The 27,608-nt window shown below is 49.6% G+C and overlaps 1 protein-coding gene and 1 long non-coding RNA gene across 2 annotated transcripts in view; one reads left to right on the plus strand and one right to left on the minus strand.

Annotated features, from left to right (window-relative positions):
* Window positions 1–1,985: 1,985 nt before the first annotated feature.
* LOC308514601 (coagulation factor X-like) lies at window positions 1,986–26,753 on the minus strand. Its single transcript, XM_081084803.1, has 8 exons — window positions 26,669–26,753; window positions 23,782–23,942; window positions 15,365–15,389; window positions 14,128–14,241; window positions 12,318–12,449; window positions 7,374–7,639; window positions 4,133–4,250; window positions 1,986–2,764 (listed from the first exon to the last, which is right to left on the minus strand). The coding sequence occupies exons 1-8, from the start codon at window positions 26,736–26,738 to the stop codon at window positions 2,166–2,168; spliced, it is 1,485 nt and encodes a 494-aa protein (XP_080940929.1). The 5' UTR covers window positions 26,739–26,753; the 3' UTR covers window positions 1,986–2,165.
* The window catches only part of LOC308514602, a 56,936-nt gene continuing 49,522 nt past the window's right edge, over window positions 20,195–27,608 (plus strand). Inside the window, exon 1 of the long non-coding RNA XR_013995599.1 lies at window positions 20,195–20,327. This is a non-coding gene — a long non-coding RNA (uncharacterized lncRNA). The remainder of the gene's footprint in view (window positions 20,328–27,608) is intronic.

The raw sequence follows: 27,608 nt of genomic DNA on the forward strand, positions 1-27,608 counted from the left end.
GTGAGAAGGTGGTTTTGTTACAGTGCTGCAACCTCTCCCCTCTCTCAGGAGAAAAACATCAAACCTTTACTCTGTCCCCATCTCTGGTCCCTCAGCCTTGGTTCCTGCTGATCTCTGTGCTGCAGGGCCTCTCTCTCCACACCCAGCAGCCCCTTAGGTAACCTCCCTGGGAAGCTCTGGTGGTAGCAGGTAGGGGAGTATCCCTCCCACACACGCCGTGGCCCCTGTGTAGGGTGAACACGTACATGAGGTGGCTTCATGAGTTCGTTTTCCCAGGAGGACAGTGATGCTCAGAGGTAGAGTTAGGTTGTTCCAGGGCAAACAGGAATTGCCCCATCCGTGAGCCCTCCACCAGCACCCTCCCCACGGCAGCCAAGGGCATCGCTCCCTCTTATTTCCTCTAGAACCTCACTGCCTTGAATTCCGTTTCTGGATGGGGAGATAAGCAGACCTATGGGCTCCTCCTGCCCTTCTCTCTGCTGTGCCTCGGTTTCCCTTCCTCTCTGATACATACATGAACTCTATTGCCAATAATAATGGCCAACAGTGAGAGATCAAGTAGTAACAGCAAAGGTAGGCTTTATTTGTGAATTTCCCCTGGAGTTCCCTCTGAACCCCAAACCACCTTTGATCTCCAGAAACAGGAATCCAGGTCTGGGGTGAGCCTTGGGATGGAGACCAGTTGGCTGCATGGAAAACCCTCACCCTGACCTCGCCGCGGTCTCCTGCCATCAAGCCCTTGTCTCCAGCAGGGGTCTGGGGAGCCCTCTGGGGGAGGCGCACTCTGAGGAGGAGTCAGGAGGAGAAGCGCCACCCTCGCTTGGCTTTTCCCGCTCTCAGACGGTTTCTGGGAAACGGTGGACTTGTCCACATTGACTTTTCTACACTTGTAAGTCTCTTGTTTACAGTGAACTCTAACCTTGCAGTATCTCCTATTTACACACACAAAGCTGCTGACATTTTGGGGAGTTTTTGTAGCGGGACTTTTAAAGTTTGCTTAGCAAAGTTACGCAAAACGCAAACTCGAGAGGGACATTGGGAACACACTGGTCTGGTCCCAGGTGACCTTTTCCATTTTCTAAAAGCACGTTTGACTTTCATGACCATCTAAGTTGAGGGTCAGGACTTGGACGGGAAAGGACTTGGCATTTAAACATGATGCGGTCGAAGAGAGGGGAGCCCTCCCGCAGCCCTGACCACCATACGAAATACAACACACACGTGGGGGTCACCTGAGGAATTGTAGAAACTTAGGGCTCGAGCCCACCCCACAGACTCTGATTCAAGTGCACTGGGCTGTGGCCTACATGAAGGACTGCAGAGTCCCCTGATCTGGGGCAGTTAGTACCTAGTGGACATGTAAGTTGCTCAGGCAACTACAGCAGGGTGGGCCCAGGCGTGGGCACATTTTTAAAGGGCCCCAGGTGCACCTTTGTCTCTCTCTAAAAATCAATAAAAACAAACATCCTCAGGTGAGGATTAAACACACACACACAAAAACAAATATAAGTACCCCAGGTGATTCTAGCATGAAGCCAGAAAGAAGAGCCAGTGGTTAAGTCAATGTTAAAAGGCCCCGCCAATGAGCAGCTCTCTGGGCCTCCCCTTCCCAGGGAGTCTGCCTTTCACAGGAAGCCCTTGGGGGACACACTCACACCCTTGTCTCTGTCCAGGTGAACCACAGGCCTGGGAGGCTATGCTGGACCTGGGGGAGAACCCACCCCGACCCCGGGGTGCGGCCACCCTTGCTGCGCCTTGTCTCTGCTCCCAGAACCTTGGTCATTTATTCTCAAGGGTCCTGAGTGAGTTCTGCCCAGAGGGCAGTGTAGGACAATCAGAAACAGAAAAATGTGCTATGAATGGAAAGGGCCCCCCACGGTTTTGAGCAGAGAGTCATCGGGGGAGTGTGAACCCCTGTTCTGTAAAGTATAACATTTCCAGGAGGAAGCTTCCAACCAGGCAAGGGAAAGGCAGGACCCAGTGTTCCAAATGACAATTTCATTTCCCACTTCACTCGAGCAAGGGCAAGGTCAGGCTATTGAACCAAAACAATCACCATAGAGAGGAAACTTACTCCAGGATTCAGCCTGTTCAGAGTGGCACGTGTTAACACACAATGAGACACCAATGGCTGCCAGGGGTGTTGGGGGGCCAGGGGGAGGGCATTAATCTAATGACAGGGGAGTGGCAGTGACCTCCGGCTCACCCTGGGGCCTGGTCTTGGTTTTTTTCATGGACCTCTCGATCCACTTGAGGAAGTTGGTGACTTTGGTGTAGATCCCGAACTTTCCTTTCCGTGCACATCCTTCTCCCCAGCTGATGATGCCCGTGATAAAGTAGGTGTCCTTGAACCGGGTGACATGGGGACCCCCGCTGTCCCCCTGACAGGCATCCTCCAGCTTTGAGTCATAGCCGGCGCAAAACATGTTTGGGGTGATGCTGAAGGGGGTAGACAGCTTGCATGTGTTCCTGTCCACGTAGGGCACCTCCAGCATCTTGAGGGTGACGGACGTCCGGCCCATCTCGTGGATGCGCCCAAAGCCGCTCACGATGCCCGATTTCTGCGTCATGAGCGTGGATTCGGCCCAGTCCTTCTCTGGCAGGCAAGCAGGGGCCACGTTCATGCGGAATTTGATGGGCGTCTTCAGCTTGAGGACAGCGATGTCACAGTTAAAGGTCTTATTGTCAAACTTGTTGTGTTTTATAATCACCTCCACCTCGTGCACCATCTCGTTGCCGTCCTCCTTCTCCGTGTTTCGATCGCCTGGAAAATGGTGAGAGCACGGCCGTGTTAGCTCAGCCTGGGCCACGCGTTCTTGGTGGGTTACTTTTTAAAGGAGCTATTGTTGTTTTTTCTACTTAAAAAAAAAAAAGGTATATAGTCACTAGGAAATTTGAAAAATATAAGAAATCATAAAGAGGTGAATTAAAATGACCTTCAATTTCACTACTTTTAGTCACATTTTTCTATGTACGTTCAGTTCTTCAGGGATTTCCAGTTCACTCATTTGTGTACACATATTTCCCGAGGAGTTATTGAGTGCCAGGGACAGGAGGGAGATGAAGGCCTGAGGGTCACCCGCGCTGTCTAGAGGCCACCACTAGCCACAGGGGCAATGGGCACTTGAAGTGTGGCTGGTCTGAACGGAGACATGCTGTGAGTGTCAAATTTCAGACTTAGAGTGAGAATAATACTCAAAATAGCTCATAAATACGTCTACAATGGATTACATATTGAGACATTCTGGGCGTGTTGAGTTAAATATGATATATTACTAAAATTAATTTCACCTGTAAGCTTTCAAAATGTATAGTGGAAAAGTTAATGTAACTAGCACATTAAAATTCATGTGGCTCACATTTGTGTCTTTCATCGGACAGCTCTAGAGTCTGGTAGGGAAGGACAGACATTACGAAATAATCCCACACAAAAATATAAGGGGCAGAGAGACTCGGTGCGCAGATCGTCGAAGGGGCTCTGGAGGCCTCCCCAGAGGAAAGGTCGCTGAGAGGAGACCCAGCATTGGGGCATGGACACCAAGAGCCTCAGGGAGGACCATGATGGAGGAGAACTGGGCTGGATAGGACAACAGAGACCGTCAGCTTAGAAAGACTGACTAGACCTGCCCATTTTCCTCCTACCTCCCCTCTTCTCATCTTTACCCTCTTCACCTTCTTGTCTTCCTCCTCTTCCCCCTTCTTCTTCTCATCCTTCTTTCTCTCCTCCTCTTCCTCCTTCTTCCTTTTCTTCCCCTCTTCTATACTCTCCTCCCCTCCCCCTCGACTTTCCTCTCCTCCTTCTCTTCCTCCCCTCCTCCTTATAGCTCTCCTCTCCCCCCCTCCTCCTTCTCTTCTCCCTCCTCCTTATAGCTCTCCTCTCCCTCCCCCTCCCCCTCATCCTTCTTTTCCCCTCCCTCTTCCCCCTCCTGCTTAGTGATCTCCTGGCCATCCCCCCCTCCTCCTCCTTTTGTCCCTTCTCTTCCTCATCTATGAAATTCCCCCCACACACCCCCAGCCTGGATTCTAGTAATTTTATCTAGTGTTTCCAACAAATTTGATCAGTTCTAATTGTCTCTGAAAATTACGCCATGACAGTGGGACCTGCAGGGGTGAGGGGTGTGGTGACACTTACCTACCCTCACCTTGAATCGCTTTTCTTGGTGAAGACAGTGAGCGGCAGTGAGGATGTAGAACTCATTCAGGATGGTGCCTCCACAGAAGCCTTCATTGTTCTCCTTGATGAGCAGAGCCTGCAATGAGAACGCCAGGGCCAAACAGGTTGAACTTGACTTTCTGAGAAGAGGAATTTGGAAACTGTAATTCAAGCCTTCCTCTTCATTGCTTCTGCCTGGATCAGGGCATTTCCCTCCTATAGCTGTGTGCCCACCTTAGCCTCCCCCACCCCCACTCCTGCCCTCCCACCCCCAACCTACTGCCCTTTCCAAGGAGAAAGCTCTGGCATCGTCAGACTGGAACACAGGGCCGGAACCAGCATACCTACAGTGTTCTCCTGACCACTCGGGCTATGGCCCAACATGGCCAGTCCTGCAGACCTGAGCTTTATCACCACACCTGTCCCCCTGGCCATTCAGTCCTAGACCCTGGCACATTCTCTCTCTAAGAGGTGGCTCATGGTTGACCCCAGCCCACCTTCCCATCTCCTCCCAGCCCGCCACTCCCTGGTTCCACAGCACGGGTGTGGGCAGCATCTCATGCCTTCTGGTCTTTGCTTTACTCACCAGGCAACAGACCCACTTATTCATTTACTCTACAGACATTTGCTGGGGTCCTACTAAGTGGCAAGTGCTAGCGCCACTGAGTAGAGTTGTGTCACAATTTACCTACCTTTTCCCCGCCTGGTCTACAAACTCACGCTGACAATAACTAGTCTTTTATTTCTTCTGGTTTTGTCACAGCATTCTCTAAAGAGTTATGCACAGATAAACAATTGTCACTGCGTTGAAGATCTTTATCGTCTCTGTCGCTATGAAGTAGAAGCCAGTCTGTGGACAAATGCTTGCCTACACTGGTGTGACTTGTGGCCTTAGAAGGGATCCACTATTCAAGCCAATCTCCCACAGCCCATGGAAGGCCACCGTCAAGGTTAATTTCTGTGGAATCTATGTGCCTACTTCTGTAAGGGGTTTTCACCCTGATTTTGGATTTGGGGGTGAGGAGTATTCCACCTGGGAGTGAGCATTGATGGGGCAAGTGAAAGTCACCACCCAAATTCTCCTATATTTCTTTCCTTCCAAAACACTGAGCTTGCAAATCCAGAGATGGAGCATTTTTTTCTCCCCTTTATTATGGGAATTCCACATCCTTTAAGCAACAGTTATTGGCTGGGGATATGTGTGGGTAAATGAAACAAATAACATCAAGTTCTAAAAGAATTCTTGAAGATGTTCCTGTCTGGTATGTAGTACAGATGTTCCTTGACTTATAATGGGTCACGTCCCAATAAACCCATTGTAAGTTGAAAATGTGGTAAGTAAAAAATGCGTTCAATACACCTAACCTACTAAATATCATAGCTTAGCCTAGCCCACCTTAAAGGTGCTCAGAATACAATAGTCAAAGACACTGTGAAGTACTGGTCGCTTCCCCTCTTGATCTCCTGGCTGGGCTCACTGCCAGCATCAGGAGAGAGTATCATACAGCACATGGAGAACCCGGGAAAGACCAATGTGTATCACTTATAGCATTGTAAAACTGAACCATTGTAAAAGTCGAACCATCATAAGTCAGGGGACTTCTGTAATGTTTCTTTGCACTTTTTTTTTTGGTATAATTTATCAACTCTTAATACAACTTGGGTGATGAGTGACGGAGAGCCAGTCTTTCTAAGATTGGCCACCATCTGTTCTTCTTAAAGATGGAGATGAGGCAACTTGTGCCAACTGGAACCGGGAGAACAAGAATCATGAATCCCTACAGACTCATCGAGGAACCGGCTGGTGAGGATCCTTCTGCCCAGTCCCCTTCCCTGCCCCCTCTGCCCTTGGAGTCCCATCTAAAACCACCCCCAGAGCTGACACCTCCACCCGGTGGGCGCTTGTCCTAGTCTTCCCAGTGGAACTTCGTTCTACACCCACTGGTACCACCTTCTTGGCCTTTATCACATCAACTTGAATTGTGGTCATTTGGGTGGACCTCCCCTCCCTTCCCAGATCTAGATGTCCACATGTCAGAGAAACAGCTCTGATGATCTCATAGTCTACACACACAACCCCAACTCTATGCCAGACATGCAAGTTCTCCATAAATACACTTGGGGTGAATGATGACTAGATGTTGAAATGTCCTGTTTTGGCTCTTGATCATTCAGACAAATGCATAGCTGTCGTGTAGCTTGCAGATGAGGGTGAGCTTAGGTAACTGGCAGCTCTGGGATTTTGCTTGTAGGAGAAGCCATTTTGGCTTTGAACACTAAAAATGTATTAAGTCCAAGTTAGGATTGCTAGATAAAACAGCAGACATCCAGTTAAATTGGAACCAAAGGAATTGAAAATAATTTTTGGTATAATAGCATGTCCTAAGTAATATCTGGTATATACTTACATTACAAATTTTTCATTGCTTATCTGAAATTCAGATTTAAGTAGAAGTCCTGTGTTTTTATTTGCTAAATCTGCCAACCTTAGTCCAAATGAACAAAAAAAGGATTTTTTTTTTAACCTTTGGTAACAAGTTGATGTATTTTTCTCTAAGGCAGTGGTTCTCAACCTTTTGGCCCTTTAAATACAGTTTCTCATGTTGTGACCCAATCATAAAATTATTTTTGTTGCTACTTCATAACTGTAATGTTGCTACTGTTATGAATCATAATGTAAATATCTGATATGTAGGATGGTCTTAGGCGACCCCTGTGAAAAGGTCGTTCGACCCCCAAAGGGATCATGACCCACAGGTTGAAAACTGCTGCTTTAAGGTACTCTCTGCCTCATTAGAATTTAGGTGTTTCAATAAAAAGTTTTACCAAATTAGAAATGGAACAAGGAGAGTAAATCTTTCTGCCTCCAGTTGAACAGAAGAGCAAGCAGAGACCTCACCCACAATCAGGGGAGATGCCCTTTACCTGCTCATCCAAGGCCTAAGCTGGCACCCCATCTCTTCTTCTACTGTAGGAGAGGTTTTAGGGCTCAGATCCTGAGCATGGGATGGGAATGGGCAGCAGGGGTGGAGGGCGTAGGCAATCGCCCAGTTCCTTCTCATCTCAGGTTCCTTCAGCATGGGAGCCCAGAGCCTGCTGAGGGTCCACATGTGTGCATGGGCATCATGATCCCGGCCTCAGCCTCCATGGCTGTGCCTCTAGTGCCCAGCCAGAATGGATTGCCCATCCAGTTAACTCAGTGAACGTGCTCAGCACTTACCTGCCAGGGACACTCGCCATCTTTGCAGTCCCTCCCTCCCACTATCCTGACAAGTGAGTTCTCATCCTCTGCAGAGCTTGGCTGTGTGTTATTCAAGCCCAGCAGATCCAAAGGGTTTGTAGTTGGATCCAGGTCTCCATCGAAAGGGTTCATGGTGGGATCCAGGTCTTCGCCGTCTTCTGGGGGATCCTTGCTGCTGTCAGCAGTCAGGGGCTCTGACCTCCTCCTCCTCCGTGCCAGAGTGAGTTTCCCACAGGGATAAGGCTCTGGAAGAAAAACCAATGTCCTGGGGCTTCAGCAAAGTGAAACCCTCCCTGCACCACATGCACAATTCATTAGGAGCAGGAGGCATAGGGAGGCCAGAGAGAGAGAGGCTCCGACCCACAAGGTTACGGGTCAGGTCAGAGGGCCTGGAGAACTGCAGTTGGGGAAGCGTGAAGTGTGTGCATGGTAACTGGGAAGGGTATGAGGAACTCTTGGGGTGCGAAGTGCCCTGTGTCTTGATCTCGGTGGCATTACAAGGTGGACGTGACTGTCATGATGCAGGGAAAGTGCCCTTCCCGTCAGTGCCCACACTGTGTGTCAGTCTCACCTACAGGACCTGCTGCAGACACCGGCTCTGGGGCTGACCAGGATGCTGAAGCATTGAAGGGGATGTCTGCAAGCTACTTGGAAAATGCACCCACATACTACAGAGGCTGACAGTGGACAGAGGACACAGAGGGGCAGGCAGGCAATGAAGCAAGCAGAGAGGTTAATGGTTGAACCCAGGTAGGCACGTATGGGTGCTCACTGTCAAATCCTGTCAACCCTGCTGTGTGCAAACATTTTCTAATAAAATACTGTTCTTGTTGTTGTTTTAAATTGTTCTGGGAAAAAGTGACAACATATGCAAACAATCTGAGCCATAAGAAGGAGCACAGCACAACACGGCTTTGTATGATAATGTCTATCAGGGATGACTACCCTTAAAATCACCAAGCTCAGGGGAGATGTCAGCTAATACCGGAAAGCTTCCTTTCTGTATTATTACCATCTAAGAAATTGAGGCGGAGAGAGAGGCCTACAGCGGACAGAGAAAGGGAGAGATGTGGAGGCCCATCAGAAAACAGAGGGCAACCAAGCTGGCGACATAGGGAAGCACCTGGACTCGCTGCCTCGCACAACCACATTAAAACTACAACTAAAAGACAAAACGAATAGATCCAGAACCACGGTAAGGCTGGCTGAGTGGAAATTTTACAACCAGAAGAAAAAAGAAAAGCGCATTGAGTCAGGTAGGAAGTACAGAGGTGTGGATGTGTGGAGGTAAGGAGGCGTGTGCGAAAGGGGCTGGCAGCTGGGTATGCTGTTGCCTTTTTCAACCAGGAGGGAGATACAAGCTCCTGACTGCTCTGAAATCCAGTTCTGGGAGAGAATCTGGCGACCCAGACTCATACAGAGAGAAACTGGACTGTCTGGCATCAGGCCGGAACGTGAGGGCGGCTTTCTCGCAGAGGTGCTTGCAGCATTCATTGTTCCTGCACAGGGCAGAGGGACATATTGACACAGGGACCTATCGGGAGAGGGCCGATGGCAACCATTGCTGTTTGCCCCGCACCATGACTACGTGAGACCACCCTCCACCCAGTTTACAACCCCACCCAAGCTGTGCAGAGGCTTTTGCATACTAATGGCCTGGCCATTCTCTGCCTAAAAACCTGTCAAACTGAAGCTGGGTCATAGAAACCCAGAGCTTTCAAAAGGCCTAAGGCTGTCAGCAGCCTGCATTACTTCACAGCTGTGCCTCATCTGGGCACCTCCAAACCCCTAACAAAGAGGAGGAATCTGCAGATCTCTCTGTATCTCCTGTTGGGTGGCCTCAGGCAGTGGGTGACTTTGCACCCCCTTGGAGATCCAATAGCCAGTCTACCTAGTGGTCAGAGTGAGACCATCCAGATTAAAACTCTTAACATCCATAAGAGACACACTCAGGGGGCAGACTCAGTGAGCACCAAAGCCCCACTGAAGCAAGTCCTGCCCCATAAGGGTGTCTCTAACACAGAAGTTCTCCCATTGTAGACACAACTGGTCCTCACAGCCAATTGACCTGGAGGTCAATTCCTCGCAGTGACACCAACAGCAATCAAGGCTTAACTACAACAAGACTGTGCACACAGCCCACAAAGGGGTGCACCAAGAGTGTCCACGTCAGATAATTAGGGAGGCCGAGCCACTGGGCCTCATAGGCCACCTAGCCCAGAAAGCCACTCTATGAACACAGGGAAGCAGCCAAAATGTGGAGACAAAGAAACAGGTCACAAATGAAAGAAATGGAGGAAAGCAAACTACTGGATATAGAGTTAAAAACCACGGTTATAAGGCTACTCAAGAATCTTCTAGAATCTTCTGAGAGATATAGTGAGACCCTCAAGGATATGAAAAAGGACCAATTAGAAATTAAGCATACACTGACTGAAATAAAGAATAATATACAGAGATCCAACTAGAGGGTCCCAAGAATCAAGTCAAAGATTTGAAATATGAAGAAGCATAATACACCCAACCGGAAGAGTAAAAGGAAAAAAGAATACAAAAATATAAAGATAGTGCAAGGAGCCGCTAAGACAACGTCAAGCATAACAACATCCGAATTATAGGGGTGCCAGAAGAAGAGAGAGAGCAAGATATTCAAAACCTAGTTGAAGAAATAATGACAGAAAACTTCCCCTACCTGGTGAAAGAAATAGACTTACAAGTCCAGGAAGCTCAGAGAACCCCAAACAAAAGGAATCCAAAAGGGACCACACCAAGACACATCATAATTAAAATGCCAAGGACAAAAGACAAAGAGAGAATATTAAAAGCAGCAAGAGAAAAACAGTTTGTTACCTACAAGGGAGTACCCATACTGTCAGCTGATTTCTCAACAGAAACTATGCAGGCCAGAAGGGAGTGGCAAGAAATATTCAAAGTGATGAATAGCAAGAACCTACAACCAAGATTACTATACCCAGCAAAGCTATCATTTAGAATTGAAGGTCAGAGAAAGAGCTTCACAGACAAGAAAAAGCTAAAGGAGTTCATCACCACCAAACCAGCATTATATGAAATGCTGAAGAGTATTTTTTAAGAAGAGGAAGAAGAAGAAAAAGTTAAAGATAAAAATTATGAACAACAAATACATATATGTCAACAAGTGAATCTAAAAATCAAGTGAATAAAGTATTTGACGAACAGAATAAACTGGTGAATAGAATAGAATCAGGGGCATAGAAAGAAAGTGGACTGACAATACTCAGGGGGAATTGTGTGTGTGTGTGTGTGGGGGGGGGGGGGGCGGGAAGAGTCTGGCCAAAAATCATACACCTATGGACAAAAACAGTGGGGATGGGGGGAGGGGGTATGGGTAAGGGGTCGGGTGGGAACCGGGTGGAGGGGAGCTTTGGGAGGAAAAAGAGGAACTACTGTAATAATCAGAACAATAACGATTTATTTAAAAAAGAAAAAAAAAACCAGATGGCTCCTCTCTGCCTCAGTGGGTTTGAGTAAAATCAGATAAGCAGAACATAGTTCTTTTTAGTGTTTGTGAGGGCTCCAGCAGGATCTGAAGGAGCCCTCCCCATCCCCAGCAGACTTGTGCTGTGTTAGCTAGAGATAAAGAGTTCGGTGATGATATTAGTAATCAAAGTCCTTTGAAATACTGAATTGGGAAGTAGTTTACCTGACCTCCCCCCACCCCCAAATCACACTTCATTAAATTGATTTGTAATTATTCCTGGAATTTAAACAAAATTTGCGTGCATGTTACAATCTACCCCCTATTGTTGAACCAGCATAAGTTTAAAAATCTCATTACCAATGGAGAGGTAAATGATATTGTCTTTTACATGTTGAGAGAGTTAATGTTATTTAATTGCAGTCATTCTGGAATGTTCCTGTCTTGTGGAGTGGGCCTGGGACTTTGCATTTGTACACCCTCACCCTCACTGACCCCCCTCGAACAGTTGATGCTGAAGCTGTGCGTCAGTCAGGGAACCTGGCTTTGCAAAACAAGTTGGTGCCTTTGTGAGACTGAGAGAAAAGAGTGGCGCCTCAGCACCACTGGCTCCAGGTTGGCCCTGCAGCATAGGAGGACCTTTCTACAGTGTGCGAGACCCCAGGGCCTGGCCCGTACTCAGCCCCTTAATAGGCCATGTCCTCCCGAGCTTCTAGGCCAGACTCATTGTATCCAGCTTTAATCAAAGAAAATAATAAATAAATTTGATTAACATCGAGGCCCACACAACCTAAATTAGTTCTTTTTTGTTGTTGTTAATCCTCACCCGAGAATATTTTTTCATTGATTTTTAGGGAGAGTGGAAGAGAGAGGGAAAGACAGAGAGAAACATCAATGTGAGAGAAACACATCAATTGGTTGCCTCCTGCACGAGCCCCAACCAGGGTCCTTACTGGGGAAGAGACTGAAACTGAGGTGCGTTCCCTTGACCAGAATCGAACCCAGGACCTTCTGGTCCACAGGCTGAAACACTATCCACTGAGCAAACCAGCTAGGGCCTAAAATAGTTCTCAAAGGGCCTCGGCTCCCCTCTTTCCAACTCTCCAGCTCCTACAGTCCGGCCTGGGCTGCCCTCACCCGCCTGCACTCTCATCTTGGTTCATTGTAACTCCCAGTCTCCCAAGCCTCCTGTCCTACCCAGGGGTACAAATCAGGCCTCCACACACTCATTACATAGTTAGGGTTTGCTATGAATCAGGCACTGTGCAAAGTGCCCTCCATGCATTGCTCCCATAATTTGCACATTTACTAAGCAGTTAGGTAATATCACCAGCCCAATTTTCAGGCAGCTCCCAGAAACAGGGGTTTGTCTGCAAATCTGCAGCCCACCCCGGCTGCTCCAGCTGTCCTGCACTGGCCTCTCTGACTCAGGGAGCCCTGGTGGGGTGGCCCCATGCGCCTCCTACCTGTGGAGATGCAGGACTTGCCATTGTCATCCAGGATGTACCCACTGGCACAGGAACATACCACGGAGTTCTGCTCCTCTCTGCAGAACTGGTCACAGTCCCCGTTGTCCAGGCTGCAGAATTTTCGCATGGCTGTAAGGGACACATGCTGGTTCTCAGGACAGGCTGAGGAAACTGAGGCTGCAGCTGGCCGGGAGGAAGGACAGCAGCCCCAGGGGGACATACACCCACTGTGAGCCCTACAGCAGCCACCTGGCTAGAACAAAAGGCGGGAGCCACATGGCCCATGCACATCAGCTGGTGCAAACAGGATGGGCTGCCCAGAGCAGCTGGTGGGGTGACAGGACCATGCCTGTGCGTGTGCTCTTCTCACTGCCCAGGCTGCCTGGGGAAACCATGGCGTACAGTTAGGGCGAGAGCTGAGTATCTGCTGGGCCCCGGCACCAGCCTTCCAGGAGGTCCTTAAATAATCTGAACATGGCCAGTGAGGGCCCTGGAGGCTGGAAGGGTCTGAAGTTCAGCGCTAAGAAGGCACATGGGTCCTGACCAGCTTGGAAGGAGTGCCTGCAGGAGGCTGGGTTCCGGGCCAAGGGCTCAAGAGGAGCCTGGTGGAGTGGCCAGAGGCCCACCCACTCTGAGGCAGAAAAGTGCCCGTGTAATAAGGGTCTCAGAGACAGGTCTGGGCCCCAGTGCGGTGGGAAGAAGAAACGAAACAGTCAGTGCACATCCTGGAGGCAGGCCAACCTGAGTGCCAAACTGGCCCTTCTGTCACCTGTGTTTTGAGGAAGTTATTTCCACCTACGGGCCTGGGTTTCCTCACTTGTAAAGTGGAGGAGGCCGTGCCACCTCACAGGATAACCTCATGGGTCACAGGAAGCTCTTGGCGCAGTGTCCGTGTGGACCCGAGTCTCCCTGGACCTCAGATCTGCAGCTCTGCCTTAGCCAGAATCACCCACCTGCTTCCTGTGTGCACTGAACTCGACCTCCAAACTCACATCAGTGATGCTACTCTGGCCGTTTATACTCCACATTTGGGTTTTGATGAAAAAGTAATTATAGTGCAAAGATCAGCGTTAATGAAACTTTAGAAAACATTCACCATGGCCCTGGGGTCAGAACCAAAAGGTGTGTAAGAGCAGCAGCTCTGGATTGGGATGAAACGATGCCAGTTGATATTCCCGGCAGAGAAAATTCTGAAGGAATCTAATTCAAGAGCACATTCCAAAGATTATAAATTAAGTAATAAAAAGAAAAGCAAATCTTTCTCTTTAGGGAAATACGGTTTAATATTAAAGCTAATTTTTATTTAAAAATTAACCAGCATATTAGGAAAACTCATAGTGACTTTTCCAAGATTAATGAAATGTTTCAAATTTTTATATTTGGACAATTCCTAACAGTTAGTATTGACATGTGCACTGATAAATGTGAAGTGTGGTGATTTAGAATCATTGCCCAGGACCACAAGGAATATAAGTAACAACGATGAGGGATACATTCTACTCCAAGAAGGAAGTCAATTCTCATTTCTATGTTAGTGGGCCACATGCTTCATGAATGTTCCACAGCCTCTCTCAGAGGAACGGAGAGGTGATTGTGTGTTTCACTGAACTCCAACACTGAGTGGATTGTAGGGCCATTAATTTTTGTTGTTTTCTGTGACTACAATGGCCCTTCATAATGGAGCACAGACTCGACATCAGAAGTGACATGAGATAGTTCCCTTAGACATTTTGACTTTTTCCCTCTTTCCCACATTCGATTCTTCAGGTAACTCGGACTTGAAGGCCTACCAAGAAGAGGAACTCACGTAATTCACAGTTTCTGCCTTCATATCCTTCCTGACAAGTGCAGGTGTATTCCCCGAGGCCGTCCTTACACCTGCCCTGATTCAGGCAGGGATTGCTTTCACACTGGTCACCATCTGCAAAGAAAGGGTTTGGAAACCGAAGCTTGTGGGAAATTTCCATCACCATGGAAATGACTTTGCTGTGTTGATCTTGGCACACATTTTTTCAGATAACTCGAATGAACGTGGACTCCTTCCTGTTTCCCTGTAAACAATTTCTCCTAACTGAACTACCTTTTGTGGTTGTGTGTACATGATGCTCTTATCTTACTGGAACATTGGCTGAGTTTTCCAGTTTTTGCTGAAATGTTTGACAGCATTTTTATATTAAAGAACTCTAGGATGGTGACTACAATGGGACCATCTGGAAGGGTGGAAGGCATGTGAGTGTTTGACACTGGACAACAGAGATATTACGGTTCCTGTTTCCAAATGCTCTGGGGTAAAATGAGAGTGCAGAGACAGCTGCCCAGCACCAACACGGGACTTCACATTCCTTGGTGCATTTGTACAATCTAATTTAGAGATAAATCCAATAGTCAATTTGAGAAATTTGAATGGAGTTGCCAGAATGAAAACATTAGTCAGGATTAATGCCATTTCAAGTGGTATAAGGATTGACTCAAGATGCTACCTTATTATAGGGTCCAATCTTTCAGACTCTATTTTTTTCCTAACATACTTGGATTTTTAAAATTATCACTAAATTTGGAATTCTCAAATGAGAATATACTGATCTAAATCTATATGTACGTGGCAACATGAGGATTAGTGTAAAGTTACTATAAAAAACTATTTTACATCCCTAACTGGTTTGGCTCAGTGGATTGAGCATTGGCCTGCGGATTCAAGGGTTCCAGGTTCGATTCAGGTCAAGGGTATGTACCTTGGTTGCGGGCACATCCCCAGTGGGGGGTGAGCAGGAGGCAGCTGTTTGATGTTTTCTCTCATCAATGTTTCTAACTCTCTATCCCTCTCCCTTCCTCTCTGTAAAAAAAATCAATAAAATGTATTAAAAAAAACTATTTTACAATAACTGTTATGGAAATGCTCAGACGGAACAAGTTAAATACATAGGATTTAAACAGGAACAGAAAGGCAATTCAGGAAGCATTTTCAAAGTTCAAACACAATTTCTCCCAACTTAAATAGCCTAATGAACTCCTCTCACTTAAGATTAAAATAGAAAACATCTCACCTTTGTATTTATTCCAGAATTCATTCTAAAAGAGAAAAAATATTTTAAAGAACATTAGGGAAAGCACAGACATTTTACACCTATAACAAATTATAACCTAGTAACTCAACTTGAATAGGATACTTTCCCAAACAGAGGTCATTTTCTGATACAAATTGCTCTAGAACTATTCAATCTAAACGGGAAACTATTTTTTAGATCTTCTCTATCTATAAAGGTACAGATAGTGGCTTCTATCACCATCTCTGTTGAACATTGAAAGTGTATTTTCAAGTGAATCTCCAAGAAATGGATTGTACCAAAAATGCTTTGCTCTGTTTGCTACTCCAGTAAATGGTTTTTAGTTGAAATATTTGGGTCAAAGATTCAATAAAGAAATGAATTATTGGTTAACAATCATGGTAATTTAGAAAATGATCGTTGGTAATTAACTCAAATCAGGGCATCAAGAGCCTACATTCACTAAAAAATGTTCACAGAGCAAAAAAATTTTTTTTCTGTCTATAGTAGGTTAAATAGTGTCTCCCAATCCTAAAAATTCAGGTGTAAACTCACAATGTGACTTTTATTGGAAATAAGGTTTGTGCAGATATAAGTAAGGTATCAAGTGAGGTGAGATCCTACTGGATTAGGGTGGACCCCAAATCAATGAGGGGGTCCTTATAAGAGACAGAAACGGACACAGACACACGGAGAGAAGGCCATGTGAAGATGGAAGCAGAGATTGGAGTGATGCATCTACAAGCCAAGGAATGCCAGGGATTGTTGGCAGCCACCATAAGCTAGAAGAGAGGTGTGGAACGGATTCTCCCTCAGGTCTTCCAGAAGGAACAAACCCTGGTGACACCTTAATGTCGAACCTGTGGTCTCCAGAACTGAGAGAAAAAGCATTTTAAGACACCCAGTTTGTGGTTTTATTTTGCTTTATTTATTTATTTTTTTAGTGTCTTAAGGTGGAAGCTTAGAATATCAATTTGAGACCTTTCTTCTTTTCCAATAAAAACCTTTAATGCCCTAAGTTCCCCTAGAAGCACTATGTTGTATATTCGTTTTTGTTCAGCTGAAAATATTTTTTAATTTCCTTTGAGACTTTCTCTTTGACCCACAAATTATTTAGAAGTGTGCTGTTTAATACCCAAATACTTAGAAATTCTCCTGTTACTGATTTTTGGTTGATTTCATGATGGTCGGATAACATTTTATATGTCTTCAATCTTTAACATTTGTTAAGATGTGTTTTATGACACAGGATATGGCCTATCTTGTAGAAAGTTCCGTGGATGCTTGGCAAGAAAGTGTATTCTGTTGTTGTTGGGAGTCGTACAATTATCAGTTAGATTCAGGTTGAGTGATGTCTGGAGAACTGCAGGGGATACAAATGATAAACTGACAACTCTGTGGTACTTTGAACTCTCGTTTTCTTCAATGACTGCTGCTATGTACTTTTCAGGGCCCTCAAATAGCGGCTCCATGCAGTCTACCCGGGTTTTGTGGTTACATTCAGTGGGAGACAGGGTGGAGTGTGCTTTCTCCATGGTACCTGGAACCAGACTTGTGGCTAACCTTTGATCCAGTAATCCTCTTTGGAGCAGCTGCTCTTCTTAGGAGATAACCCAGAAGAACTATGCATGTGCATGATTTCATAATAGTAATATGAAAACAACCTATATGGCCCAAACGGGAAAGTAGTAAATGTGTTGATACAATAGAATTTAATTTAGGTCTTTAAAATTATAAGCATGGTAGCTATATATAGAAATAAGGAAGAGTGTTTCGGAAATGATGCTGAGTAAAAAGTAGTACCTAAACTTGGATTGGAATTACAAATATTCAGTAATATTTTGTGTATGTATTTCATACACAAAACTATGCATATGTGAATTCAAAGAGCATTTAAAAGTGAAAATAGTTCTTGAAATTATGAATAACTTTTAAAAATAGACAAATCATGTAGTTGGTAAGGTGTGAAAATGAATTCTCCAATGCCTCTTCTCTCTTCTGGTGGCTGAAATGAACACTGGTGGTCAAATGGATAGAAACATACACGAATCCCTTGCAGACCTTGATCTTTTGCAGAAATACAAAGATGTCTGAGTCCCACAATTTATAATGATTATTTTCTAGACTGAAGTGCCAAGTGTGTTTTCCAATGTATTAGTGGTTGCTATATTCTCCTTGCTACCTTCAGGTTTTATGGGAGGAAACATAAGTACTTCTGTAATGTTACTGGAGACTGTGAGACACATGGTGATGCGATGCGGTTACTACCCAAGCCCCAGCCAGCTGTGGGCATTCCATGGCAGTACAGAGCTTTTCATCTATGAACACAGCCTCCTCATCATCAGTGCCTTTGATCTGCTCTTCCTTACACTCCTTCCTCCCTCTCTTTCTTCAAAAATTTTTTTAAAATACATTTTATTGATTTTTTACAGAGAGGAAGGGAGAGGCATAGAGAGTCAGAAACATCGATGAGAGAGAAACATCGATCAGCTGCCTCCAGCATACCCCCCACCGGGGATGTGCCCGCAACCAAGGTACATGCCCTTGACCGGAATCGAACCTGGGACCCTTCAGTCTGCAGGCCGATGCTCTATCCACTGAGCCAAACTGGTCAGGGCTCCTTGAAAATTTTTAAGAGTTTATTTGAGGCAAAACTGATGATAGTTGCCAGGAAGCAAGGTCTCAAATGCTTCTGTTTTGTTCTTTAAAAAACTGCTTGCTGCTGCATGGAACTGTCTAAGTCATAGTAGGTACTGCACACTTCCTTCTTTGTGACAAATAGCTCAAAGTGCTCAGTGAGACCCAGAGTGGTCCGTTTGGCCAAACATCTCACTATCCATGGGTGATCACAGATGAATATGGGGTTTCTGCGACTCACAGGAACTGTCTGACAAAATTATCAGAGTCTGGCTGTGGCCTGAGGTACAGGACATTCAGTAGCTTTTGCCACACAGGTATTATTAAGAATGTTTTTTAGTTTCTTCAGTTCTGAAGAAGGTTTGTTCCTGGCAGGCTAGTTCCTCACAGGGCTTTCTCACGTGCTTCTACCATGCTGACTCTGTAGATGGGGTGAAGTCAGTCTGATGGGTTTGGCCTTCTGGGCCATTGGGAGGGTGGATTTGATCTTGTCTGTAATGTGCTTCACCATCCCTGACATAATCTCCACGGTTTCAGGAGATCATCATGATCTGAAGAGGCCATGTAAAATTCACAGGTGGTGAATTAGAGTCAAATCATCTGGAACTGGCATTCAATTTCACAAACTGGGACAATGCCACTGCTCACCAGCATCTTATGGCAGAGTTCTGGAGCAATTCTTGTATGTAAGTTCATGTCCAGCTTATTTAGCCAGGTGATGAAAAACTTGGGCACATCTCCACTAGAGATGGCATTCATCCTAGGAATTTCAATGTCTAGGAATCCCAACTTACCAAAATCTTCTTATCCATGTGATGCTATTACTGTGGATGATAAATTTCTTCTTTACAAAGTCATTCAGGTCCAAGCCCAAGTACCTCCAATGATGTGTTTGTCTTTGAGGCCAAAGTGAGGATTAGGTGAAATATATGAGAAAGGAGGCAACAGTGTGATTTTTGTGGAGAATGACTGCTCTGCAAACCCTTCTTCATTTTTTTCTTGTCTTGTCTTTTCTTTCTTTCTTTCTTTTTTTTTTTTACCATATGATCTCACTCATTTATGGAAAATAAAGAAGAATATAAACTGTTGAACAAAAATAGATACAGAGCCAGAGAAGTATGGAACAGACCATCAAAGGACAGTGGGAAGGCTGGGGCGGGTTGGGGGCGTGGAGGCGGGGGTAAGAGATCAACAGAAGGACTTGTATGCATGCATATAAGCACAACTAATGGACGCAAGACACTGGGGGGTGGGGGTGGGAAGGGGTGAGCACATGTGCGGGGGGTGGGGGGGTGGAGAATCCTTGGTGGCTCTCCCAGGACTGTGAAAATGCCTGCAACATCTCACCACGGTTTTCTATTTCTCCTAAAAGCCCCCTAACTATCCATAAATGCCTTTTCTTGGGAGTTTTCTCTGTCTCTTTGCCCCGTCGGCAATGTGCTTTCTCTGGTCTTCAGGACAAGTTCCAAAAGGAGGCCTGGGACACCCGCGCCGAACAGGCCGCGCGCCCATGGCCTCAGTTTCCCCGGGCGTTACCCACCGCAGAGGTTTCACGGGGAGCAGCTTACCACTCGGCCGGCCCCAGAAGCCCCCATCTGCTTGTCACCACTGAAAATCAGTCCCTTCTGCACGATAAGGTCAGGCCTCGAGTGACGCCTAACTGACCGCAACACCTCCTTTCCTTGTCTAAGAGGCCTTTGTCCCTGCAGCCCAGGGGCGCGGCCCCCTCCCCAGTGACCAGGCCCCTCTAAAGCCGTGACTTTCGGCCTCTACCCACAGCTGGTGTGCAAACTACAACATGGGCCCTGCAAGGGAGCGCGTGTCCTCGGGTTGGAGACGGTGGGACCGGCAGGGGACGGGAGGACAGACCCCCAGGGGTAGAGCCACTACCTTTTCCAGGATGTGCTTCTCCTGGAGGGGTCAGGGCAGGCGGCAGGGACACCAGGAGGGGCCAGAGAGCAGAAGAGATATGCGGCTGTGGCCAAGCGTCCCCACGGAAAGTTCAGGAAGTTGGCTGGCTGGGCATGCGCAGAGCACAACTCGGCCACCATTGGTTGGCTGGCAGGGGCAGAGCGCCTTGGCCCCCAGGGGTTGGCTGGCGGCCCGAAGTCCCGCCCGCCGCCGGGACGCGCAGCACTGCGTGCACCCCACGCTGGCCTCTGCTCTAGGGGCGGGGCTGCTGGGGCCCGGGCTCCGGGAGGAGCGGCCGGCGCCTGGGAGGAGCGGCCGGCGCCTGGGAGGCCGGCGCCGGAGAGCGCGGCCCGCATCATGAAGGAGCAGCTCCCTGCGTACCTGATGCGGCTCCCGTTCCAGACATCATTACCAGGTTCGCTGGGCTCACAGGCCATCCCCACCTTCAACCCTGCGCGTGCCCGATGCGCCGACCTCGGGTACCGGACCCCCAGCCGCCGCCCCTCTATTAGGGCCTTGGGCAGCCGCCTGCCTTTGGGCACTCGGGCCCCTCGCGCACCAGCTCTGAGGGGCTGACCGCCGACGCAGCTCACCCTTCCGAGTCAGGGAGGGTCCCGCCGGGCGGCGTCCATCCCGGGGACCGCTGCGTGCATGTGGGCCGGTGCCGAAGCAGGGAGGGGGTGTGGAGGGTGGGGCCTCGGAGGCCTTTCCCGCCCAGCCGTGCCCGCTCTCACACCCCAGCGCTCTCCGTCCGTGTTCGCAGCCGGCGGGCGTGCTGCTCGGGCACAGTCGGGCCCGGCTTGTCCTGGGGGCGTTCCGCCCGCGGACGGACGGACGGGCGGGCGGATGGACGGAGCAGCTTTCCTGCGGGTGAGGGTCGCGTGTGGTCTCCCCGGTGGCGGGCGGGTCGCGCGGTGGGCCGAGGCCGAGGTGTGCGCTCGGGAGGATCGGCCGGCATCCCGGGCTCGCGTCTGCAGCGGTGGGATCCCTGCGTGGTTCACCCCGTGGCCCGTACAGGTCCGGCGCCTGACCTCCACGTCCACCCTCCCTTGTCGCGCCAGGGCCCTTCCTTCGTGGGTCCACACCCACTCGCTTGCGTGCGCGACCCCTCCCGGGGTCACCGCCGATGCACCCCCAGGACCCGCCTTCTGCCGCCTGGGTGTCGCCCCGCGGCCCCCGCCTCCGCACGGGCGCGGTGCTGGGGGAGGAGGAGTTCTTGGCCCGTGGGGGCTCCGGTCCCCTCCGGCAGATCCACGTGGTGACGGGCACTCTCCCCGGCTGGGCCCCTGCCCGACGGGGACGGACATTCCTGGCGAGTGGGGCCGCTCTGCTGGCTCTACCCCAAGCCCTCTCCCCTTCGTGGGGTGGCGGTGTGTGGAGGGGAAGGGCTGCGGAACCGCCCCACCGGGGTTCCAGGCCGCTGGTCTAACGCAGCCGGCACTCGGCCCGCCTCCCGCAGCGGGTGGGGGTGTCCCGCCCTCGCGCCTCCCTGCGGGGCGAGCTGGTGCTGCTCGGCCTGGGCCCTCGGTGGTGCCCCCGGAGCGCTCGGGGACGTCCCTCCGGGCCCAGGCCCAGCGGGTGGTGTCGGATCCCGTTCCCTGCGAGCCCCTCGGGTCGCCGCTGCCCGGTGCCCCGGAGGTGCCTGGGGGAGTCGGGCCGGGCCATGAGCGATCCGATGGGGCGAGTCAGCGACGCCGGCGGCTGCCCGTGGCTTCTGCGGGTTCCTCCTCTGCCCTCCGTGGATGTCCGTCTGCTGGCCTCTGGCGGGGAGCCGGCTGCCGGGCTGGGGTTGGTGTCCTCAGACTTCTTTGAAGGGTTTTCATCGCAGTAAATCAGCCTCACCAGAATAATCCTCCCTGCAGCTGCTCCACATCTCGGACCCAGTTTGAATCAGGACAGTGAGGCGTCCATTTCCTGCGGACCCTCCAGCAGGCTTCTCGGAGGACCCAGTCATCAGCGTCAGCGTCAGCGGGAGCTGTGGAGTCTCTACCCCATCCTGAGTACCAGACCGGTGGGAGGTGCCTGCCCTGTGGTCGTCCCAGGACCATCCCCAGCCCGCTGTCCACCTCAGGGCAGGGGGCAGCCTCTTCCTGGCTGCTTTAGTCCTGAGCTGGATGCGTAGGTCCCATTCTTCGTTTTTCCAGATTCTCCTAAACTCCAATTATGTCTCCCCGAGGCAGTCTATTATTGATATAAAGAAATTCTTCTGATTTTAAATTCCTTGAATTGGCCATAACTTGCAACTTCACCTGTACTCGAAGGGCACAGAAGATGAACCTCCCGGGCACTTCTGGCATAGAGACTACCTACCCCTTAAGGTGATGTTGGTCAGGTGGTCTGCAAGTGCAGCAAGCGAGTGGATCTACATGAAGCCTGTGTGGTGCAGGTCTCCTCAGCACTCAGCATGTGGTGGAAGCTTAACTGTGGTCTTGCAGTGTTAATGGGGGTCCTGCAGTGTGGACGGGGATCCTGCAGTGGGGATGGGAGTCCTGCAGTGTGGGTGGGGGTTCTGCAGTGGGGATGGGTGTCCTGCAGTGTGGGTGGGGGTTCTGCAGTGGGGATGGGGGTCCTGCAGTGTGGATGGGGATCCTGCAGTGGGGATGGGAGTCCTGCAGTGTGGGTGGGGATCCTGCAGTGGGGATGGGAGTCCTGCAGTGGGGATGGGAGTCCTGCAGTGTGGGTGGGGGTTCTGCAGTGGGGATAGGGGCCCTGCAGTGTGGGTGGGGGTCCTGCAGTGTGGATGGGGGTTCTGCAGTGGGGATGGGGGCCCTGCAGTGGGGATGGGGGCCCTGCAGTGTGGATGGGGGTTCTGCAGTGGGAATGGGGATCCTGCAGTGGGGATGGGGGTCCTGCAGTGTGGATGGGGGTTCTGCAGTGTGGATGGGGGTCCTGCAGTGGGGATGGGGGTCCTGCAGTGTGGATGGGGGTCCTGCAGTGGGGATGGGAGTCCTGCAGTGTGGATGGGGGTCCTGCAGTGTGGGTGGGTTCTGCAGTGTGGAAGGAGGGTCCTGCAGTGGGGATGGGGGTCCTGCAGTGGGGATGGGGGTCCTGCAGTGGGGATGGGGGTCCACTGTCGGTTGTCAGTGGTGTGGTGGTAGTGCCAGCAGCCGGGCCTACCTGTCTCTCTCAGAGCTGCTGCTTGGCCTCCTTCTCTGCTACTTTCTCTTCAGCTTTCAAGTGTCTTCAGTTCATTCTTTCCCAGTTTCCATCGTCGCCATTCACTGCCACCTCACGTCCTCATGGCAGCCATGTTTCCCCAGGGCCCTACCCAACGTGGGTGAGGCTCATGAGCAACTTTCAGGGAAGCCTTTGCTGTCGTGTGCCTGTGCGCCATAGCTCTGAAGGCTGCAACTCAGGTGCCCGACGTCAAATATGGCTGTGGCCATGGATCTGGGCAAAACTCAATGGCTCCCGTGTGTGTGTGTGTGTGTGTGTGTGTGTGTGTGTGTGTGTGTGTGTGTCCCAGTCCAGGGAGGTGTTGGCCAAGGGCATGAATAATTTTAAATAAACTTGTTATGTTTTAGAATAGATTTAACAATACCTTCAGAAGTTCTCATAATTCTTATAACCAATTTTTGGCCATACCTTCTCAGCTTCCTTCCCACAAAACAAGGAGATATGTGGTGGGCGAGGAAACAGGAATGAAAGCCTTGCAAGTGGTAGAAGGAGATAGGCTTCCCACCTCCCATACCCAGAAAGCCTCTCCTGAGCTGTTCTCTGTGGCGGAGGCCACAGCACAGAAGGGCATGGGGTGAAGGCCCAGCGTGGGTGACACTGATAGCCTTCACAGACAGGTAACGGGGCCAGACAGCATCTCCATTCAGGCCCAGCAGTATCCACAACTGGCCCTCCGTCTCACCAACCCTTACCGTCTTCTCTGTATCCTCAAAGACTTCTCGGGCCTCTTCGTAGGAGCAGGTCTCTTCCCAACACTCTCTTTCAAGGTTTCCTTTCTTCATCTCTTCAAATAATGAATTTGCCCTCCGGACCCTGTCCAGGATGCTGTTGGCATGTTCCCGGTGGATGAACACTGGAAGACATGGAGCACACAAAGTATTTACCAAATTATCAGGTCACCTCCCTGCTGCAAAAGGCTGAGAACTCCTTCCTCAGGCACCAGGCAGCTGGGAAAGAAATGCCCACCTTTCTCATGACTCCTTGAGTTACATACAGTGCCTGTTCTAGACCCCACACACCCTTTCCTGGAGACGTAGACACATCCCATCCAATCCACTACTACCCTTCACATTCACAGCCAGCTTTAGGGTGGTCAATGCAAACCCCCTCTCCTGAACTCTCCCTTCTCAGAGTGTTTCCAGGCCACTGTCACCTCCCTCCCCCCAACCGGCTACTCCACTCTGCTTTGGCTCAGGCTGTGCCCCTCCACTCTGGTCCTCACTCTGAGCCTCACCTACCCTGCCGGTCAGACTTCAGTGGGGAGTTGTGATACGTTTTGATCACAATCTACAATTATAGGTGATTTCTATCAAGTCCCAGGACTCCCAAACACAAATTTAAACAGAAGTTTTGCCCTAGCTGGTTTGGCTCAGTGGATAGAGCATCAGATTGTGGACCAAAGGCTCCTGAGTTTGATTCCGGTCGGGGCACATGCTTGGTGGCAGGCTCCTCCCTGGCCGGGGCTGTGGTCGGAGTATGTGAGGGAGGCGATCAATTGATGTGTTTCTCTCACATTGATATTTCTCTCTCTTCTACTCTCTCTAAAAACCAATGGAAAAATATCCTCAGGTGATGATTAAAAAACACACACAACAAAACAAAACAACCCCAGAAGTTTCCACCCGGCTGGTGGGGCTCGGTTGGAGCATCATCTGGGACACCAGAAGGTGACAGATTCCTAGTCAGGGCACACACTTAGGTTCTGGGTTCCGACACTAATCAGGGCATGTATGGAAAGCAATTGACGTTTCTATCTCACATCGATTTATCTCTCTTTCTCTTTCTCCCCCCCACCCCTTTTGTTTCCTTCCTTTCTGTCTCAAATCACTAAAAACATATCCTCAGGTGAGAATTACAAAGAAAAATAACAGCAATAACAAAAACAAAATAGAAATTTCAAGAACTAGTATTTGCTATAATTTTCTAGAAAATAGTACTTATTACAAAATTTTCTACTTGATTCTGTTATTTTTCATTAAAAGCAAAACACCACTAAATTGATTTCATGACTCACTAATGAGTCGTGACCTGCCAGTTAAAACGTCTTGAGAGCCTCTGAGTCCTCCCTGTGGTCTCTATCTGCAGCTGGCTTGTCCCCACTCTCTGCCTGAGTCTTATCTCTCCCTCACTCACCACTCTTTTCTTCTTTCCATTGTGATACAGGAGGCCCTCAGATTCTTTTCCTCGCCCTCTGCACTCCTCTCTCTTTTTTCCACCGAAGAGTTTAGAGTTTCACCATAATACTCTCCATGTTGGTATTGCTAGTCCCAACTTTCATCCCAGCTCTCTGCTTTCAACTCTCTCATCGTGGTGGATATCTCCTCTCATCGCAAACTCCAAACTCCCACATCCAAAACCAAAACACACACCCAGTACTACAGAATCTAGAAGGCCTGAGTTTCCAGTACACCTTGGTCACCTACTACTTAATATTGGCAAATGCAAATTACAAGACATAGGCTTACTTCTTGGAGTTGTTTTAAAGAGTGTATACACTTCCCAGTGTCCAGTGTGGCACACATTAGGTGCTCAATGAAGGTTACCTTCATTCTTACCTCAAATCACGTTCCCTTCCAAATTCCTCATTTCTTTTTGTGACATCAGTGTTACCCCAATAGCATCAGCCTCAAACTTGCTAGTATTTCTGGGCCCCTCCCCCATTACTTCGAATACCTGCTTCAATACCAAGTGCTGATTTTGAAATAAAATCCGCACAGCAGTTTCTCCCCTCTCATTCCCCTCCATGGGTTTCTTCCCTGTTCTGCTTTTCTCTTTCATTTTCTGACTTTTTACCGCTTTCTCCTCTCCTGCACACCTGGGTCGCTCCTCAGGGCTCCTGTCCTTGCACTTGACCTAGGATGCAGACAAACCTCAGGGTGATGCCACCTCTGTTCTCTCTTCTGACTTTGCTCTGCTTCTCTTCTTTCTGAGCCCTTTCTCTTTGGACAGGCCCTGGGGCCCTGGAAGGTCCAGACACCTCCATCAGAGCCAGCCTTGGGCAGCCCCTCCCCCTGGCTGAGCCAGCCTGAGGGTGGCAACACCAGCTTCTCTCTCATTCTCGTCCCTGCCCTGCTGTGGACACTCTTCTCTGCCTGGGACTGACCCCTCCCCTCCTCTCCCCCAGCTCATGTTGGCAGAGGAAAGCGGCTTCTCTCTGTCTCTACCTGCCACCTCTCCCTTCGCTCCCTCTCTTTCTTCATCTCCCCCTCTCTGTTTTCTGCCTCTCTTTCTCCCTCTGTCTCTGTGTGTGTGTGTGTGTGTGTGTGTGTGTGTGTGTGTGTCTGTCTCTGTCTTTCTGTCTATGTTTCTCTGTCTGTCTCCCTCTTCCTCTGCCCATGTGTTTCTATCTGTCTTTATGACCTCTGACTGGCTGTCTGACTCTCCACCCACAGGGAGGCACACCTGGCCCTAAGCTACCTTGGCTGAGACCACCAAGCCCAGCTGTCTCATATCAGCCTCTGACAGGGGACGGGCACCCACTGTCTACAATGTGGAGGTTCAAGGGCATCACCTTAGCTCCCCACCTTTTCTCCTCCTCCAGGAGACCACCATTGTAGCCTGAGGTCGAGGGGTGCTTACCACTTCCCCCGGGTGACAGGAGGCTGGCCAGGGAGGCACTGAGCAGGAGGAGGCACAGCAGGCCGGCCATGGTGTGGCCTAGGACAGTGTTGCGGTGGAACTGTGATAGGCTTCCAGGGCAAGGTTCACTCACCCCAGCTCAGAGGGTGGAGGATTGTCCTTCTGCTTATCACAGCCTTCTGATTGGAGCCTGGGCTGGCTGTGGGTGAGGGACAGGGGGGAGGCGACGGACGGGGGCAGGTGACCACGCTCGGGGCAGCCCTGGGGAAGTCCTGTTGGAACCTCGTCGGTAACTGTATCCAGGGGGCCTGCTTTGGGCATGGGAACTTTTTGTTCTGAGAAAGTAAAAATGAGACTTTATAGTTTACAGACATTTATGTGTGCCTCTCATTTCATCCTTACAATCATGATAGACGCTAAGTATCACTTCCCTCATCTTTTCTCCAGAAGAAAACACGGAGGCTTAGGGAGAAGTGAAGTGTCTGTGGTACACGTGGGATTTGAACCCAGGACTTGCCCCCTCAGTGTCCTGATTGTCTCTGGGTCTGACCTGGTCCTACTCAGAGGCCTCTCTCTCCAGGTGCTGTCAGGTGGGGCCCCACACAGGGCCTCCTGCACCTGCATGCTGGGCTTGTACCTTCCTCCCCAAATTCAGGGGCTCTGGGAGGCAGAGCTTGTCTTGTGACCCTTCGCGACACAGGATTCCTAGTGCACAGGCCCTGACACAGACTTCTGGGAGGATAGCCCCTGCCTGGTGTGCCTGGTGGGGACTGCTCTGCTGCAACCCTGAGTGATCTGTTGACCGACTACAGGACAAGTTGGCTCAAGGTCAAGAGGGCTGTGCCAGGATGGCTCCTTGGCCTTCCTCTCAGCCCCTCAGCTCAGCCATGGAGGCACAGGGCTTCTCTTGACAACTTGGCCTCACACACTCTGCTGGGGC

This window comes from Myotis nattereri (assembly GCF_964212035.1).
Source record: "Myotis nattereri genome assembly, chromosome: 2".
NCBI lineage: Eukaryota > Metazoa > Chordata > Mammalia > Chiroptera > Vespertilionidae > Myotis > Myotis nattereri.

Coding starts and splice junctions, on each gene's coding strand:
- LOC308514601 (XM_081084803.1), bottom strand. CDS start 26,738: ATGGCCGGCCTGCTGTGCCTCCTCCTGCTCAGTGCCTCCCTGGCCAGC. Junction 23,943..26,668: donor CCTGTCACCCGGGGGAAGTG/GTAAGCACCCCT, acceptor CATGTCTTCCAG/TGTTCATCCACCGGGAACAT. Junction 14,242..15,364: donor ATTCTGGAATAAATACAAAG/GTGAGATGTTTT, acceptor CTTTCTTTGCAG/ATGGTGACCAGTGTGAAAGC.